The 18,632-nt window shown below is 39.9% G+C and overlaps 1 protein-coding gene and 1 long non-coding RNA gene across 2 annotated transcripts; one reads left to right on the top strand and one right to left on the bottom strand.

Annotated features, from left to right (window-relative positions):
* Positions 1 to 4,038: 4,038 nt before the first annotated feature.
* On the top strand, positions 4,039 to 4,309 carry LOC118562703. The gene is made up of 2 exons (XR_004930771.1): positions 4,039 to 4,136; positions 4,184 to 4,309. It is a non-coding gene; the product is annotated as an uncharacterized LOC118562703 (long non-coding RNA).
* A 1,186-nt stretch (positions 4,310 to 5,495) lies between these two features.
* Positions 5,496 to 18,605, bottom strand: chdh (choline dehydrogenase). The gene is made up of 11 exons (XM_012877215.3): positions 18,541 to 18,605; positions 15,018 to 15,124; positions 14,658 to 14,912; positions 14,262 to 14,492; positions 12,944 to 13,110; positions 11,627 to 11,778; positions 11,309 to 11,438; positions 7,505 to 7,639; positions 7,101 to 7,243; positions 6,443 to 6,545; positions 5,496 to 6,357 (listed from the first exon to the last, which is right to left on the bottom strand). Exons 2-11 carry the CDS (start codon positions 15,098 to 15,100, stop codon positions 5,939 to 5,941), a joined length of 1,818 nt encoding a protein of 605 aa, XP_012732669.1. The 5' UTR covers positions 15,101 to 15,124; positions 18,541 to 18,605; the 3' UTR covers positions 5,496 to 5,938.
* Positions 18,606 to 18,632: the final 27 nt, after the last annotated feature.

The following is an 18,632-nucleotide window of genomic DNA, read 5'->3' as shown; positions in this document are numbered from 1 at the left end:
CTGTAGCCCCTTAACAACGCAGGATGGCGGAGCGGCTGGTGCCTATCTCCAGCAGTCATTGGGTCATTGAGAGGTCACTGGGCATTATGCATCACTTTACATTAAGTCCCTACAAAGCCCATTAAAGGTTGTGGTTGTAATGTGAAAAGGTTCAAGGGGCTGGGTATACTTTTGCAAAGGACTATATTTGAATCAAGCTGCTGTAGGACAACAGTTCACGACTTCAGGGTTAAACAACAGGGTTTTCTTTTTCTTTTTTTTTTTTAACTTGAAGAGGAAATTACATATCAGTGAATTAAGACTATGTCCTCAGGCATATCCTTTTACTTTATTAGCTCTCTGGACCCTGCCCCACCTTCATACCGATTTTTATATTGTGCTCAAAAAAAAAAAAAAACAACAACCTGAAAGCGAAACAACTTATGAAATTGTGTCAGTGTAAGGAAACTGATTTCATTGTCACCTGCATCCTAAAATATGCAATTTGTCACCTTGCCGAATATCCTACTAAAAAGCCGGGGAGAAGTTTATGCTGAGAAAGGAATGAAAGGTGGATTGTTTTGCCATTTTTGAATGGCTGGCTGTGGCTCTTTACTCTCCCTGCTGCATGGCACCTTATTTGTAAAAGGGAAACGATTCAGGATCGCCTCAGCTGCTGCAAAGTTTTGCTTCAACGCGGCTCAACATCCCAGAACCATTTTAATAGCAGTCGATCTGCCGACCAGCTGTGAGCATACGATGGAGCGCAAGTGGAACAAAAGCCTCTGTTGTCTCCATATTTCACATGTAAAGCACCATACAGTGGAAAGCAAGACTATTTATGGGTTCTGGGAATGAGCTCATCCATTTCAATCCAAGCCTGTCATTTGAGAGGCTTTTTGTCCATCAGCGGTTTCGCAACACAAAGAGATCTGTGTAGAGAAAGCAACACAGCTGCGGGATGAGGAGAGCCAACGCTTTCTCAGGATTTGCTGCAGCGCCAGCCAGCGTGTTTTGCTATCACTGCCAACTCTAACGACTTCAGGTTAACTTGTAAAAATTGGTTCTGGGCTGTGGCGGGGCGACGTGTGCAATCAAAGGGCTTCATTACAGATAAGACCAAAACAAAGGGATTGTTGTGCGCAGTCACACACACACACACACACACACACACACACAACCAAACCTTATTCCAAATGCGTATGAAATTGTGGTCGATAATTTTTTTTGTAAAATAAGTCCTGAATGAATTTTTAACCCAGCTGGATGTAATCTGTCTGCAACACTGTTGACATTCACTCCAGTTGACTCACACATAAACAATAGTTATTTATGCATTTGTTTTTAACCACGTAACATTTTTAACTAATTAACTACATTTATTCAGATGCATTAGGAACGTTACTTTAAAAAAAAAAAAAAACATTGTCCCCCCCCCCATAGCAGTAATGGAAAAAACACAAAGTTATGGTTACAATTTTGTAATTTAATCCTAATATTACACAAACTTGAGCCTGAGAGGCCTCACCTGGTCCGAATGTTTCAGATAAAACCTCAGATGAGCGCAACACATGCCACCATTCAATTTTTTCTATTAATTTTTATTTATATAGCGCCAATTCATGATATATGTCATCTCAAGGCACTTTCCAGAATCAAACTCAATCAGATTATACAGATTGGATCAGATTATAAAACTTGTTCCATGTTGCAAAAGGTCAGTGTAAAAAACTTTCAGACTTGCATGTAGCAGTGATAATGTTTTGTGTCTCCATTTTCAGCTGTCTTGTATTTTCATAGAACTTTAGACTACTCTCCATTGCATTAATGATTGAGTTCATCAATATTTTCAGCAATCCAAATAATGCAACAGCCTTTTTTTTTTGCAAAAGGTCCTGAAAACACTTCAATGTGAGTCCAGGACTTTGACTGGTCCAGTGAAACTCACTGATTTATATTTTGGTTCTTACCTGTTCTGTTTCAGATTTAGACTGATCTCCCTGAATTCAACTGTAGATCAGATGGCCTCACAAGTTTTTCCCTGCTAGAATATTCATAACCTATTCAATGCAACGCAGAACGATTCAAGATCCATAAGTGACACCTAAAAATCCAGGTTCTGAATGACCAACTCATTCCCACACTTCATATTGTGGACGCTGCATGTTACCGTCAGACAGCCCCACATTAGTGTTGCTTCTATAAAAAGCTGTTTTATATGCAACCTTTTCTACCCAAGATAAAATATTAAGTTCCTTTAAGAAAAAAAAAAACATTGCATTTTTTCCCCCCAGTTGTGCCGTGAGTAACTTCCAATAGTAAAGCTGCTCATTAAGGGCTATTGAATTTATGTAGCTCTTGTATGTTGACTGTTCCTGCACAATTGCACATCTAGGTAAAGCAGGTGTGGTGTTGTCCACATCAATCGGGATTGGAAGATGATTCACTCAAAAAAAAATTAAAAAAAATAAATTGGAAAAGCGCTTCTATAACCCTCTTTGGCGTCCCTCAGATCGATTGCTAGAAACTATAATTTCTCTGAGAGGGTTGCAAATGAATTCCCTTTTTGGGATAAACACATTCTTCATCAGTACAGCGAAGCAACCTACTTGGAAAACAAATAGGTTGTGTCATGGCTCATCTGAGGTTGGATAGACACAATTAAGATTTTAAGACCTTGTAAAACCCAGAATGTTTTTTTTTTAAACTCAAAGAGAAAATTACCCTAACATTTAAAATCTTTCATGGCCATATTAAGATAATCAGTGATGAAAGGTAAACATCCTATCCTGGCCGCTGTGCCCATCCCCAGTAGTCGATGGGCGAGATGTGGGGGTAACAGGTCACCAGCCTATCACAGGACATCAGCAGCTGTGTAGTACCGAATACCTAGCTATTCAGTTTATTAGTCAATTACTACTATAAGGAATAACTTTATAATCAAAACCAGAATATAGGCTAACAACGCATGATGCTGTCATGATTGAACTGTCTGATGTCAGCCACTAACAGAAGATCACAATCATTCACAGTACAAGTATCTGAATAAATCAACGCTAGTTTTATCTGGAGATGAAATGACAATGAACACAAAAGCTCAGTTGTGAAACACAGCTTTATTTTTTCTATTGCACCACTGCTTTACAGAAGTCTATGAAATGCAAAATAAATCTCTATTGTGTTTGTAAGAACTTGAAGATTTCTGCTTTATGTTGTACAAAAAAACAAAAAACAAAACAAAAAAAAAAACTTTCTGAAAGTTGTCTTCATCTACTTTGTAGCATAACAATTAGTACCTTCTAGATTTTGTACCGACGGAGGCAACATCCTTGTTTTGTACATTTGAATTTTCTGCCTGAAATGACAATGCACCTGCTGATTTTTGTAATGATCGCTAAATAAAGTCAGAGGACAAGGTCCGGACGGTTTGTTGACAATCAATGCAGCAAAAAAATATAAAATAAAAACCTTTCAAATATCGACAGAAAATTTCCTTTTGTTACTCAAAAAAAAAAAAAAAAAAATAGATTAATACATTATACATCACTGACAACACTGGATCATAATGTAAACAATAGTCACAGTACTCATTAGCTGAGAAACACAATGGCTCTTAGTTAATTTGTGTTATAAGCCATAATGGACATTATTATATATAATAACTTCAATCACAGACTACACTTACATTAATACTGACATGACAATAATAATCTCTACTGATTATATTTTTGTTTAAAAACCTTCATTTTTTTAATCAATGTTTCACAAATTTCAACAAAATCTTATATGTAAACATTCACAATAACAATAAAAAAAAAATCACACATTTCTTTCAAAGTCTACTTCAATTGTAGAAGATTATAGTGTTGAGAACCAGGATATTTGGCCATTTATTACTGCATAAAATGTTGGCCTGAGCCATTAGGGAACTAAACGCCACATAAAATCTGCAAAGGTAAACCAACATTAAAGGCTTAACACATACTGTATGTGCAGTTGAATCTTTCACATGTGCAATGGTCTGGAGCAAATCAAAGTAAATTGTTTTTAAAGGGCAAATATAATCATAGTTTGGAGCCGGAAAACCTACAAACGTTTTTCAAAGCAGATCGGCAGTTTTAAAACTCACTTTTCTGAAAAAAAAAAAAAAAAAAAAAGTATTTTTATAAAAGTATATAGAAGTATATAAAAGTATTTATAAAAGTATTTTTAAGTCATGGCCATTAAAAATGGCAAAACTTTATTTGGCATATTTGGACGTACGACACACTGTTTACAGATCTCATGTGATAACCCCATAAATGTTGCTAAATCAAAAAACTGAAAAAAACAAAACAAAAACCTTTCTAACAGGAATGTGTGTAATACATGTTGGGCCACTATTTGGCAAAAACAGAAAACAATGTTCTGAGCACCTTTGCTACAAGGATAATCTAGGCAGGAAGCGTGGGCGAATTCTGTGGAAGTAAACAGAGGCAGAGTACAAAACTATCTCTTTAATAGTCTCTCCTTTGGAAAACCCCCCTCCCCCCTACCTTACACCCCCACTGTTCCCTTTTCCCTTCACTTTTCCAGCAGCTTTTTCGCCTCAGGCTCAGTTTCACATTCTCAGTTTTAAATAAGGAAATAAAATAAAATAAAATTAAACTATTATGCGCTACAACACTGGAACAGAGACTTGAGACCACATTTGTTTGTGAACTGGCAATACAAGTGCATTGGATTCAACGCAATTGAAAAGGAAATGTTGAAAAACAACAACAACAACAACAAAAACGATGATATTTGCCCTTTAAATGCTTGTGGTCCCTAAAATGCAACATCTGAAATCCAGAATACCCTGGAATAGTGTTAACAGACATGCTAGCGTTAAGAACTGAAAAAGGCAGCTACATTTTATTTATAGAGTTTAGTTACTTCCTGCTTTCACTTTTGTAATGTTCTATATTGTTTGACAGTTGTCATTTTGGTTACAAATGTAAATATGTTCACAACTCAGGCCAGAAAATGAGCATTTTACCAACTTTTACCAGTTAAAAACGATACGGCAAATAGTGATACAGCTGGCCTTTTCTTACCATAGGTCAAACTTGGCTTCACTAAAAACGAAACACTGGATGTACTGATTACGTTAGTAACCTTGCGTTAAAAAAAAAAAAAAGGTCCCTTTTTGCAAGATAAGGTTAACGTGAAACAGAACACAGCGATGATTGTCTTCCTGCTGATTTGAAAAGTGTGCAAACAAACCTATGAAAATGAGCCGAACTGAACTGTTGCACGTTTGCAGGAAGGAAGATGACGGTTACCTTGGTCGCAAAGCCCCAACCTGCCTAGACGTTTGCTGAACACTCTGCGTGCTGCTGATCGGCAGACAAGAGTAGTGACTGCACAGCACCTCGTTCCTTATCTACGGGTAGCTGTAAATCATTTTCCTCAGAGCTCTGAGTGGGTTTGGTGTGACCACAGTACTTACAGTTGAGACGACTTGCTTAGAGTCTGTTTTGCTTTTTTTTTTTTGCTTTTCTCTAGAATCAATGTCTTAGTTGATTTAAACAAAACCCCTTTCCATATTTAGAGTTTGCAAGAAACAATTTGCATTAATTGCACAGCTGCGGCCGAGCAGGCTGTAATAAAAACTACGTTTAAAACGGTGAGGCCTGTGTAGCGGCGCAGTGCGGCTGTAGGCAGCGCTGTAAAGGTCACCTAAAATACCGGTCCCAACGGCCAGAACCTAATCTGATGACTGACTGCATATTATCAAACTTAAATCATTAACATTAAAAGACATTAGAAAGACTTCAAACGCACTTATTTATGGTGCAGGAAAGTGCGTAAAAAAAAATAATCAAAGTTAAAATAAAACTTAGTCACTTTTTTTGATTTTTGTTGATTAAATTCACTGGTGCTCCCACCTGATAACTGCCTGCGCAGCTCAATCACCCGCTCGGCTATCTGCCAATCATCTCTGCGTCTCAAGTGTGGGAGGCTGGTACACAGGAACCCCCGGGTCCGCGAGAGGAGGCAGACCTCTGATCATATCAGCTGCCTTCTCCGCGATCATGATCGTGGGGGCGTTCAGGTTCCCGCTCACAATGCTGGGCATGATGGAGGCGTCGACCACCCGCAGCCGCTCCAGACCCAAGACTCGCGCGTTCGAGTCGACCACCGCCATCGGATCAGAGGCGGAGCCCATTTTGCAGGTGCAGGAGGGGTGGTAGGCGCTGTCCGCCTTCTGGCGGACGAAGGCGTCAATGTCGGCGTCCGACTGGACCCGAGCGCCAGGTTGGACTTCGGGACCGCGAAACGGGTCAAAGGCCGTCTGGGCAAAAATTTCTCTGGACAGTTTGACACACTGCCTGAACTCCCACACATCAATATCTGCAAAGACGAGAGAAAAGACACACATGAATCTGTGTTTTGTCTTCTGCTCTGTTTCAAGCCAACGATCCTCCTCGGATCTTACCAGTTGAGAGATAGTTTGGCTGGAGGATCGGGTGATCCATAGGATTGGGACTTTTCAGCTTCATCCAGCCTATACTAGTGCTTCTCATTGGGCCAACGTGAACCTAGAACATGAGAACACCAAGTACGATGTGTACACTTTTAGTAATGCTGACAGCATTTACTAATAAAAACTCTTACATCATTTGTCTATGATATGAAGTGACTATTTTAACACGTGCATTAGATAAGCTCTTTATTTTAATGTAGACTTGGCCCAAAAAAAGACCGTGCTATGCAATTATTTCCACTTAATACACTTTTCATAACTCAAAGCAGCTACAAATGAAATTTCCATCTCTTTTTCTAGGTTTCCTCCTGTCTTAAATGACAACCGTTGGAGAAAACGAGAAGTTAAGCAACAGCTTTGTCCTTTGTGCAGGGCTCTTATTTGCCTGACAGGTGAACTTCTTTGGAAGAGAATCAATTTCCATGAAAATTTACCAGAAGAAGCCTCTGCATTTGTTTTGTTCGCGAGGCTTTCCATGGAAAAAGTAGGGGGAAGGCTGTTAATACTCCTTAGTGTCTCACCTCATGTCAGGTATGCAATCGTAAAACAAATAGTAGCAATGAGCAAATAAACAAATGCAAAAGGGCATATTTTTCCACATGAGTTGCACCTGATAGGCCTCTATCTTTGAAGCAACCCGGCCGTGGTCAATGACTTGTGAGGGTAGGAAATGAAACTGAATGTCAGGGTGTGTGACGCTCGGTCGACTGCGGATAAACCCTCCGCTCTCCAAGTGGGCTGTTGCTCCGTAGCCTGGGAAAATAAGGTTAGGGTAAGTGAAATGACTTGTTTAATCACACAAGCCTGACAACAAAAAAACGTTTTCTGTCACAGAAAAACCAGTCCAGCACAAAAAGTTATAAACCATGTATCTTTCATCCTCTTAAGAATGAGCAACTACTTAGTGTTTTGTTCAACACATAAAATTCAAACAAAGTGCATTAAGGTTTTTGATTATAATGTGATGAAATAGTTCAGAGGGTATGAATCATTTTGCTAGGGTAATTTGGTTACCAGTGAAAAGAGTGAGCCACTCGAGGCCGATCTTGATCATGTGGAAAAACGTCTGGGCCTTGTACAAGGTGATGGGCTGAGTACACTGCTGCTGGACGTACAGCTCCAAGTGGTCCTGTAGATTACTGCCGACACCTGAACAACACAGTGAAGTAAGACAAAGCAGCTTTTACATAGATCAATTCCAATTCAGTCTAAAATACTTTAATTACAGTAACTTTTACCTTTTTGCTGTAACTCAAATTACACAAGTTTCCTCAAAGAATCATTGGACACTAGATTAAGATTGCTCAGGGAAGAAAGGATCCCCTGGAGTGGTCCGTGCTACAGTGGATCTAACGAAGACTGGTGCCACTATTGTTGAAGTACAGTCTTGTGAAGAGGATGCTCAAGATTTTTAGATATTTTGTGAAATTTCCTTTTTTCACACAATAATTTCTAGAGGCTCCAGCTCAGCCCCCGGAAGAGAACCAGCCTTCTATAATCGGCTTGACCAGCTTGTTAAAGTCACTGGCGGTGATGCTGCTACCCCAGAAGATGATTGCCCCCTCCACAACACCCTTACAGCTTCCCTAGCTGTGTTTTCATCCAATGCTCCAGCGGATTTTGAGCAGATACTGGTTTGTAGCAAATGAACCAGGCGACGCACATCGTAATGTCGTCACACGTTGACTTTAATAAACAGGAAGTAGAGGTTACAAAACTAGCACAGAGTGCAGTTCAGTAAAGGAGCAAGGCTTTAATTAATGTGCTGTTTTTCCCCCCACCGATAACACTTAGAAATGCTCGAGTGTCTGTGAGCATTATGGGAATATCCGGGAAGATGCTGGAAGCAGAAATGGCTGATCAGTCATGTGAGGTAAACGGTCGCTTCGTCAGAACTAATTCGACAAATGTGTTTCCATCTCCTGTTTAGCGTAAAAACTTTTTTGCGAAATTTAGTGAGTACAATTGAATTTTGACGTTTCCAATCAACCTTTCCTAGTGCGATACTTCAAAATGAGCATTGACAAACTCTAGGTATTTACTACATAGTTCTCATCTTCTGCTTGTTCTTCCATAATGGAAACATCGTTTGACTGATTCCTGTTTTTCGTGAAATATATAATATATATTTCTTAGTTTTACATTCAAGATAAGATGATTGTTTTCCCCACTATGCCACGGTCCTCTGTACGTCATACACCCGACAAATGCTGAGCCATCTGAGTATTTCTGCAGATGACAGGACTCTGAGTTATACTGGACATGTGAGGTGTATAGAGTGAAAATGAATGGAGAGAACAGTGCTGTGCTCCTGACCACTTGGTCAGACAACATTTTAGTCTCACAGTTTGGTTTGTTTGTACGATCATGATCAATCCAGATAATTATTGAGGTATTTAACCATGTATGATGGATTTTCTCAAATAGTAAACCACAATGCTTAGTGTTAAATGCAACAGAGGAATTAAAAGAACATGAACCTCACACTGCTGTTTGCTTTTTCCAGATGACAGTGGGTTTGTTGAAGCAGGCGTATGAGGTCGTTCTCACCTCAATTATTCTGTTCTGCTAAATCTTCTTGTCCAGCTTCTTCCTACGCACCTTTTTAACTGTCTCTAATGTTGACTTTAATCTTGCCTTTCGGTACTCTTGAGTAATTGCCTGACACTTCCCGGAACGCTCTTTATTCAGTTCATTCAGGTCACTGGTGATCCAGGGTCTGATCCAGCCTAATTCCTGACATTTCCATAAAACAAATCCAACGTTTTGTTTTCTCTGAGCAAATGATAAACTGTTAAAACATTGGATGAGTAACAGAAAGTGAGGTGTGGTTAAAATCCATAGTATTAGGGTATTGTGTTTGCATTTTAACAACTTAACTGATTAAATCACACACAGACGGGACTTTAGCTGATGACAAAATGTAAACTGTTGCTAAGGTAACACTGGTGGACTCCTTTAGTAAATAATATGGATCAAGACTTAAGGCTCCCACATACTCGGGCGTACTGACCGCGTAACGTGACCCGCGTGGACGCAAAATATGCACATTTGAGATATCACGATAGAGCATATCTATTCCTACTTTCTCGTGACAAATTCCTACATTTCCCACATTTTCTGCCATGGCTATATTGGACGAGGAGGAAGAGCTAATTTGCCTTCTGGCCTTGGAAAAACAAAAGAAACAAAGGCCAGACTAGGTATAAAGAAGCCATTTGCCATCTCTCTTTGACCTCTGCTCCGTGCGGTTTTGGGCTGGCAAGTGATCTTCCATCTGCAGTCAAAACAGAAGCCAAAGTAAACACCCAATCACCATTTAGTAAGAAAACAAGGCTAGAAGCAGCCTACCCCTCTGGTGTCAGATTTCTCTCTCACACGGAAGGATCAGCTGAAGCGGTAAAACATGGACGCAAACTTTCCTGTGGAACTCTCAATCACACAAGCCATCACCTTGTCCCTCCCTCCTCCTCCTCATCATCCTCCTCCTCCTCCTCCTCCTCCTCCTCTACTCAGCCTCATGTAGTGCTAAACGCTGCAGCAGCTGGTTTGACTTGAGGTCTCACAGGATCAAGTCAAAGCTTAAATAAAAAAAAGTAAAGGCTACACCTCCTTGTATAATAGCTCTGAACTCTTAACAGCATTTGTGGCATTTACCAATATTATGTAACAGCAATACTTGATTAACCAATGACCATCACTGATTGGTGTTAAGTTTAACAGATTCTCCATTTAAAAATAAATAAACTATTATATGAGTGAAACGACAACATTTTGTTGAGATGGGTACATTTTTACTTTTCTGCTACATGACAACTATTTTAATAGCATTTTCCTATGAATGTTTTTATAAAAACCTGCCAGATGTCATGAAGAGCAGCCCAAATTTTAACAACCTGCCCAAAGCTATTTTTTTTCCAAGTCTGACATGCTCAAATGAAGCCCAAAGGGGCAGGAACCAGCACAAGCATGCTTCAGTTATTTTCCTGTGAATAGTAACCAGACTGATGAGCTTGTTGGGCACATAGCCTAGTTTCTTCTCCACCAGAGCACCCGACGCTCACCTGGAAGTGTGGCGCAGACATTGGTTGTGACACTGCGTGTCCTCACGACTAGCTGCTTGCAGTCTTATTAGTTATCGGTTCAGTGTCACACATAAAACGGTTTAATGGGAAGACCTGTTCCTGGCGAGCAGAATTTCACCAGACAAGTTGTAAAAACTGAGGTCTGCACGCACGTCCACAAACTTAGTTACGTTCGAATATGTAGGAGCCTTCACAATCAACAATTGCATATCCATTTGTTTACAAGCACTGCTAATGCAGCTACTGTGTTTGGTAACTCCTCTTCAAATCTCTATCTCTATCCGTCTGTGTCGTTTGAAAGCAAGGCAGAGAGACATTTGAGTCAGGGATTACCGATCCTGCATGACCCATTCTCTGGCTGGGTCTTTGTCAGCGCTTGAAGTTTATCAAATTAATTTGCCGGATATCTTTCATTCTCCATAATGATCGACGGAACTGCCTCCTCTCGCTTAATGTTGCTCCTGTTTTGCATCCACAACATCTCTTGTTTGACTTATCTGGCATTTAGGAACCATTTAATCTTTTCAAATGCTTACGAAGCTGCTTGTAAAGTTAGAGGGGCTGTGAAAAAAAACTTGCCACCTTCTGCCCTGCTATGTAAGCTAATGATTTACAGCGAGGTCAAAAAGTGATGCAAACTTGATCACAAATCCCACTTGCATTTAGAACAAATCCCCATAACAGTATGCATCAGCTGCAAAGCCTGCAAACAAAACCTCCTATGTACACACACCTGGCAAGTGCTGAGTGACGGGAATACCGAGGTCTTTCAGGTCATCTGCGTTTCCCACACCAGAAAGCATAAGAAGTTGAGGGGAATTTATGGCGCCTCCGCTCAAGATCACTTCTTTATCTGCAAACACCTGAATAGAACATGGGAAAACAGTCTGTGAATTGCTGTGTATTAAACCCAATGAAAAATGCCATGAACAATTTAGTTCATGGCAATTTTGTGAGATGAGATAAAAAAAATTATTTTAAAAACTGCCTTTTTTAAATCTGATTTTATCTGTTTAATGTGTGACAGTTGTGCAAGATTCATGCTTCTTACTCTTTTTTTCTCTCCTTTCTGCACGTACTCCACCCCCACTGCCCGTTTGCCATCAAACAAGATCTTGGTGGTCATGCAGTGTACCTCCGTCTTCAGATTGGGTCGATTCAGTGCAGGTCTGAGGTAAGCGCTGGCAGTGCTCCACCTCTTCCCTGCAAACATTTATTTATCTATAAAAGATTCTTTTGTGCTGTAAATCTGCAAGTAAAAAAAAAACTACATTTTCCATCAGCTAATTTTTAGGAAACTACAATCTCAAATTATACAAATTTTTGCTATGATTCTATATTAGAAGTTTGCTATTCAGGAGTCCCCTATTTGGTTAATATTTTTCAAAATTTCTGTGATTGCAACTAAACCTAAAAATAGACAAGGCAAAAGGGACTTCATTTATAAATTTGCAACTAATCAGAAGGCTTTTCTCATTATGTACTGTGCGTAGACAATATTTGACCGTGTGAAGCCACTTCTGTGATGGCCTTGAAGGTCTTTACAACATTTCTATATTGGTTATGCCTATTTTGAAGTTTTCTCTCATGACAACGTGCAACAAAAATATGTAAATAGCAAATTCCACCGATGTTACATTAGATTAGAGGTTCAGATTTGTGGTGCATATATATAGGTCAAAAAAATGGTATTGCTTTTTGGGTATAAATAACTTAAGTAAAAAAATATATATACATTTTGAATATGTTATAATCAAGCACCCAAAACCACATTAGGAAAATACAGTTCTTAGGGTTGCTGGCTAGTTAAATGACGCATCTACTGTATTTAGCCTAAACTAATCTCCAAAGTATACTAGTGCAGTCGTTAAGTGCTATAGTTGGTAATCATGTTCAGAAACAGTTTTTGTTATACTGGATAAAATCGTCCTTTCATCCTGAAAGTAGTCAATACATTATGCATTCAAAAATATCAGGTAAAAAAAATAAAAATCAATCTCTGTGGGAGCTTCAGGCCTGTAGAAGCTCTGCCAAATCCCAGGATTTGTCAGAATTTTGGTTCTGCTCTCATTCCCCTCTGTCCCTCAAGTTCCAGGGGTGTCACCTTATCTATTGGTGGTCCCACATGCCATTCTGAAATGCTCATGTAGCGCCAATGTGTGTACCCCCTAAGGAGCTGAAGGGCAGGTAAGACGGTCTTGCACATGCACAGTTATTCAAAAAGGGGCTTTGGGAAACCCCCGAAAAAAAATAAAAAAAATTAATCACACCCTCCCTTTAACTCCTTTCTATATTTTCTCTTGAAATTCAGGTATTATCAATAGTTAAGTGGTAATTCTAAAAGATTTTTCTTCATCTTTCCTGTAACCTTTGTAGATGGTCATGTCCATCCAGCCAACGCCTTCCTGTTGGTGTCCGTTCATGTCATCAGTGAAGGGGTATCCTGCCTGCTGGCTTGCTTCAATAAAAGCCTTGTGCAAGGGATGGTTGGTCTTTCCTCTGGACACATGAAGGGGCCCACTTCCACCCCTGTACCTGCAATAAAAAAGGAAAAACACAAGTTTACAACATCTCTCAAGTATTTAGCAGCTTTCAAACTCCGGCAGGAGGTGATGTATTATTCTACAGGCACTTCAACTACGATGTGCACATAAATGCTAGACAAATGTCCTAAATGTTGATAATGATTACGATCCTTAACACATGCTATGCAGGACAGACTGTCTGTACTGATGACAAACCAAATGCTAAATGCTTAGAGTGACTGACATGTCACCAAACTTGGCAAATTTGATGATGTTTGCAAATCCTCGGTTTTGATTGTATAAGGCTAGAGATTTATAGCCAGAAAAAAAAGGTAGATTTATTTAACACCCATCATCATTTTGTGAAAATAATTTAAAGTGTAATTCACCCACATTAAAATCTAATTACAGATATCTGTAATTCAGTTTTGTCAAGTAAGACTATTTTGCCATTCTCGTGTCGTTTGTCATCTTAAATGTCTGTAATATCGAAGATATCTGTACGCTTCCCCAGGAGTGAATGCTGCTTGTCGGGACTTTGATGCAATCAACTGGTTCCCTTATATAGGAAATGTTTGACCAATCTGCATAATCTGACCCAATCTGTATAATATGATTGAATTTGACTTTGTAAAGTGCCTTGAGATGACATGTTTCATGAATTGGCGCTATATAAATAAAATGTAATTTAATTTAATTAATTTAGTTTTGACAAGTTAGAATGACATTAGCTATATTTTAAGTCAAAATTATGTTATAGATATCTAGAATGGTAATGCTGGATAGTTAAATTTACTGATTAAATGTTAAAACTTTTTGCCATATCCCCACAGTGGCAGAGCTGCTGACAGTTTCTCCAAATTACGGCACAAAAACTTTTGAACCAATAGCAATACGGATTCAAAATTCAAAGCAAGACCACCATTGAACCCTAGCAGAAAAGCAGAATTTCTACAAATTCGCACTAATTTGTCAAAATAATTACCAGGATGTGTAGACAGTACTATATGACAACAATGCTAACAGTTTATTGGGGAAAGAAAATAGTTAATCTGGGGGTGAGTTACCCTTTAAGTCTGTTTTGCCCTTCCTTAGTTTCTGTTAAACTTTGCAAGCTAACAAGTCATTTACAAATTTAATAAAAACATTTTAACTAGGTACCTATTTTCTCCCAGTTCATGGCACTGGGCTTTTCTGAAGTAAGGCAGACAATGCTCGTAGTCCCAGCCATCTGCACCTTCTCTCTGCCAGCGGTTGTAGTCCTCGGCATGCCCACGGATGTAAACCATGGCGTTAAGCGAGGAGGAACCTCCCCAAACACGACCCCTGGGCCAATACATAACCCGGTTGTCCATGTGGGCCTGAGGTAAAGTGTGGTAGTACCAGTTATATCTGAGGGGAGGTGAGAAGAAATACAGCATGACAATTAGAATAAACTTCTTATCTCAGATTTAATTATTGTCAAAATCAAAAGATTATCACCTCTGTGTAAAACTGACATAACCTCATGATGATTTAATTGCTTAAATTGAGAAAGAGACAGACTAATGATCGTACTTGTCATCACAGAGATTGTAAGTCAGCGCAGCTGGCATGTGGATCTTCCATGAAAGCCGTGAGCTTCCTAACCACTTGTCCTTGGGCCCAGCCTCCAACAAGCACACAGACTCCTGTGCGTCTTCTGTGAGACGGTTGGCGAGGACGCAGCCTGCTGATCCTGCCCCAACAATTACATAGCTATAGGAAGGGGTTTTCTGATTGGCTGAAGGTGAGGATGAAGCGTTTCCATGAGAAGCTGAGGTAGTGAAACATCTGCAATAGAGAAGCAGCAGTTACAAATAAAGCTCCACATGTTTGGACTTGGTTATAAAGTGACATTCTTTTGAAAAAAAATAAATAAAAAAAATCAAGAAGCACCTGCTGTCCTTCATAAATCTCCTCCAAGTTTGTGTCACAAGTCTTTGGGCTCTTGCTTGGCCCACCATGGCCAAAGACAGCATGCTTGGGAAAGCTTCCTTTAATAACTGTAACCACAAACAGGATTAAATCAGAGGCAACCCAACTTTTAGCTCATTTTTTTTCTGAAAACCTATTAACATGGCAGGGCATGCCAAGGACTACAAATGGTAAATGGACTGAACTTATATAGCACCTTTCCAGTCACACTGACCACTCAAAGTGCTGTACACTGGAGCCCCATTCACCCAATCACACTCACTAACACGCACACATTTATACACCAATGGGGTCAAGTGCCTTGCCCAAGGGCACATTGACATGTGGCCAAAGGCCAAAGGCAGACTGTGAAGCTGTAAGTATATCCTGCCACTCATCCGGACAGCGTCATTTGTTTATTTTATATGCCTCGATAAAATAGTCAGTAAAGTTCCCGTCTGGGAGAAAACATCCCGGTCTAAATAAGCTAACCCGCTAGCTGCTATTAGCTCACGCTTGGTCTGATCAGCCTCACTCCACAGAGATTTCTGTGGGGCATTTGAACTCCAGCATCAACAGGCTCCTTCAGAAAGGACACGCCTTTTCTGACACTTCTCAGCTAAAAAGAATTAAAAAAAACAAAAACTCAGGGTTAGCCCAAACAACCCTGGTACCCAACAGAGTAATTTGTTGTCCTAATTTGACTCAGGGTAAGGGCTTCTGAGCTTTCTGAAACAGAAACGCCAGGGTACGCGGGAATTTACCCCAGATATTACTTTGGATATCCTCTAACCCAGCTTTCTGAAACCGAAACTAAAGCAAATAGATTTGACAGATTAAATATGGGATGTGGGTTTCTTCAAGTACAGCCCTGCCAAATGGATGAATTAAATTATGTGGAAAGGCTGTGGCAGGCTGCCTAGTGACTGACTAATCACTTCTTTTCTTTCTAAATATATATCCTTATGTTGTGGTATTAGTACGAGCTAAAATACTAATGCATCTCTGACTAAACGTGTCACACATTCTTGACGAACACTTAGTAACTGGATCGTCATTGTGTTTCTCTTTAAATTACATAAAGAGGTTTTGTTTTGCTGACAGACCTGTACTGACAATTATTTCTCGGTTTTATTGTGTTTCAAATTGTATTATTCACGCTGAAACTTGTTAAGTCTGCATCTGCAAAATAAATAAATAAATACATAAAAAATATCCACAAACATGTCTAAATATCTTTTATTTTAGTTACTTGCTCCATTCCCTTTTAAGTTCCTTATTGTTCCTGTCACTGTAATCTAGGGTGACCATTTCCATAACACCAAAAAGGAGGACCTTATGCAGCATATCAATAAATCACTATGATGTATAGTACAACTTTGATTGGTTTAAATGTGATATTTGTGCAGCAACAATATTCAACACATTGTTGCCCTATCCGCATGGTATTAGTTCTACCTATAGGGACCACATGTGATGTGTAATAATTGCGGCGCTGTATGCAGACAGATATTAACCGGCTCGCGCTGTCAGGAAAAAGCAACAGCGCGAGGACTCTTCTTGTACAGTGCCATAGACAGGATTATCCTGTCCTGTCTGGATAAGGGGTTCTATTGGAGAAACAGTCCAAATATACAACTGCATGTTCAAAAATCAAGCTGAAAACAGCAACTCACGAAATTTACCATTCAAAATCCGGACTGTCACCGGCCTTACGCCGTACGCGTGGTCACCCTACTGTAATCCGTTATTATTGTGTTCTTTCCTTCATTATTGCAGTTTTCCAGTTTTTGTGTAGCTCTGCAAGATTTTGCAATGTATGCTTTGTTTAGTAAAAAAATGAAAATTAATGGAAATTAAAATAAAACAAAACAATGGTGGTGACGTCACATCCGTGTTTCCAAGTCACTTCTGGTATAAATGCATAGTAGGAACGGCCACAGTTGGAACCCCCACCCTAGGAAACCCCACACAGTTGGAACGATTCTGTCGGAACTTCCACACAGTAGGAACGCTCACAGTAGGAACTTCCCCACAGTAGGAACTTCCACACACTAGGAACTTCCACACACTAGGAACTTCCACACAGTAGGAACGACCACACAGCGCTGCAGTTATTCCTTACTGACTCTACCTTTAAAAAGGAGCATAGCCTAAATTCCAGGATTTTTTGTAGACGTCTGCCCCCTCTGGTGACAAGTTGAAATGACACCAGTGTTGTGCACATGCATTGGAGAAGAGGAAAAGCACCTTCCACTGCGCCTGCACAGGTCTTGCTCAGAGGCATAATGTCTTCTGAGGTAAGAAAGCAATAAATATTGACGTTAGCCCGTGGTCTCACGCCAAATGAATCGGTTACAGCCGAGATTCAACAAAGCAGTGAACGAGAGCATGCAGCGCGTCACACCCATACGCATGCCCAGATGACTCAACCCGAGTCACTTTCTCAGGAACTGACTAACGGAGCCTACTGAGGCAACTGCAGTAAATAGAGGAAAACTCATTTTACACGTCAGGCAATTGTAGGGGCATGTGTGTTAAAGAAAATAATATCCAACTTCAAAACTTGCACTGTACACTTTTAAATAAACAAACAAGCAACAAAAAAAAGGATGTTTCAGTACTTGACCACCAATCAGAGCCGGCTTAAGGTAAACACGGGATGCTTCCCTTGCCGATTGATTGGAGCATCTCTGAGCATCTATCACTATCTCTCTGTGTATGTTAAAATAACTCTTCGGGACTTTTTTTTATCTCAACACATCATTCATTATTTCAGGTGCATAATTTTAGTGCATTTGGCTTGGAACAAATGTTTGACTTTTCTTCTCAGACATGGCAACAAAGTCTAAGGGCTCGTCTTTACAGCACTCAGTTCAAAGGTGGTGGTGGTGGTGGGGGGTGATACGGTTCTCTGGTAACTGAGCACTCCCTGCTTCCATGAAAAACGGTGAGAAGAAACTGCTTGCTCAGCCCTCCAGGTCAACAAGCAAACTATTTGTAAAATTAACGTGTAAATAAATAATTTATTTACCAAGGTTCAAACTCTACCTTTTAAAGTTTGCATCCACCTAAAAGCAGAGTTTCACGGCATTTATTACCAGTCTAAAGTCCTATCTCGTCGATAGGTCTACATGCATTCAATATGACGCTGCTTGCAGTTTTTTTTTTTAAGATTTAAAACGCGTTAAAAGCTCGTAGGAAGTGCTTTTTTTAAAAATTGTCGAGTAGTGCGTAAACTCGGACGGCACTGTTGGGGCAAGTTTGCGGATTCAACTCCTAACTTTGCAGAGAATTGCTGTCAAACAGCTAGTTGGGAGCTACTTCTACTCCTCCAGGTAAAAAGGGAAAAGCCACTGCATGTGAACCCAGTAGCTACGTTTAATCGCACTGAAACATGAGTCAGAAACGCTTCCTTGCCAAACCACAAAAAAAGAAAAAAAAGAAAAACCCACACCATTTTCTGTCCCGTTACAGTAGCTTTCGCAGTGTGTTTTTCCCTTACCTTGGCTCGGCTATCTCTGTAGACAAAACGCTCTGACGGCTGTGTTTCGTGTGGGCGGGGCTTAGTGGCTGCTCCTTTTTCAGGCCGTCCTG

The sequence above is a fragment of the Fundulus heteroclitus genome, chromosome 1 (genome assembly GCF_011125445.2).
Source record: "Fundulus heteroclitus isolate FHET01 chromosome 1, MU-UCD_Fhet_4.1, whole genome shotgun sequence".
Lineage (NCBI taxonomy): Eukaryota > Metazoa > Chordata > Actinopteri > Cyprinodontiformes > Fundulidae > Fundulus > Fundulus heteroclitus.
Note: the sequence above shows the minus strand (reverse complement) of the source record. Positions and strands in the feature narration are given on the sequence as shown.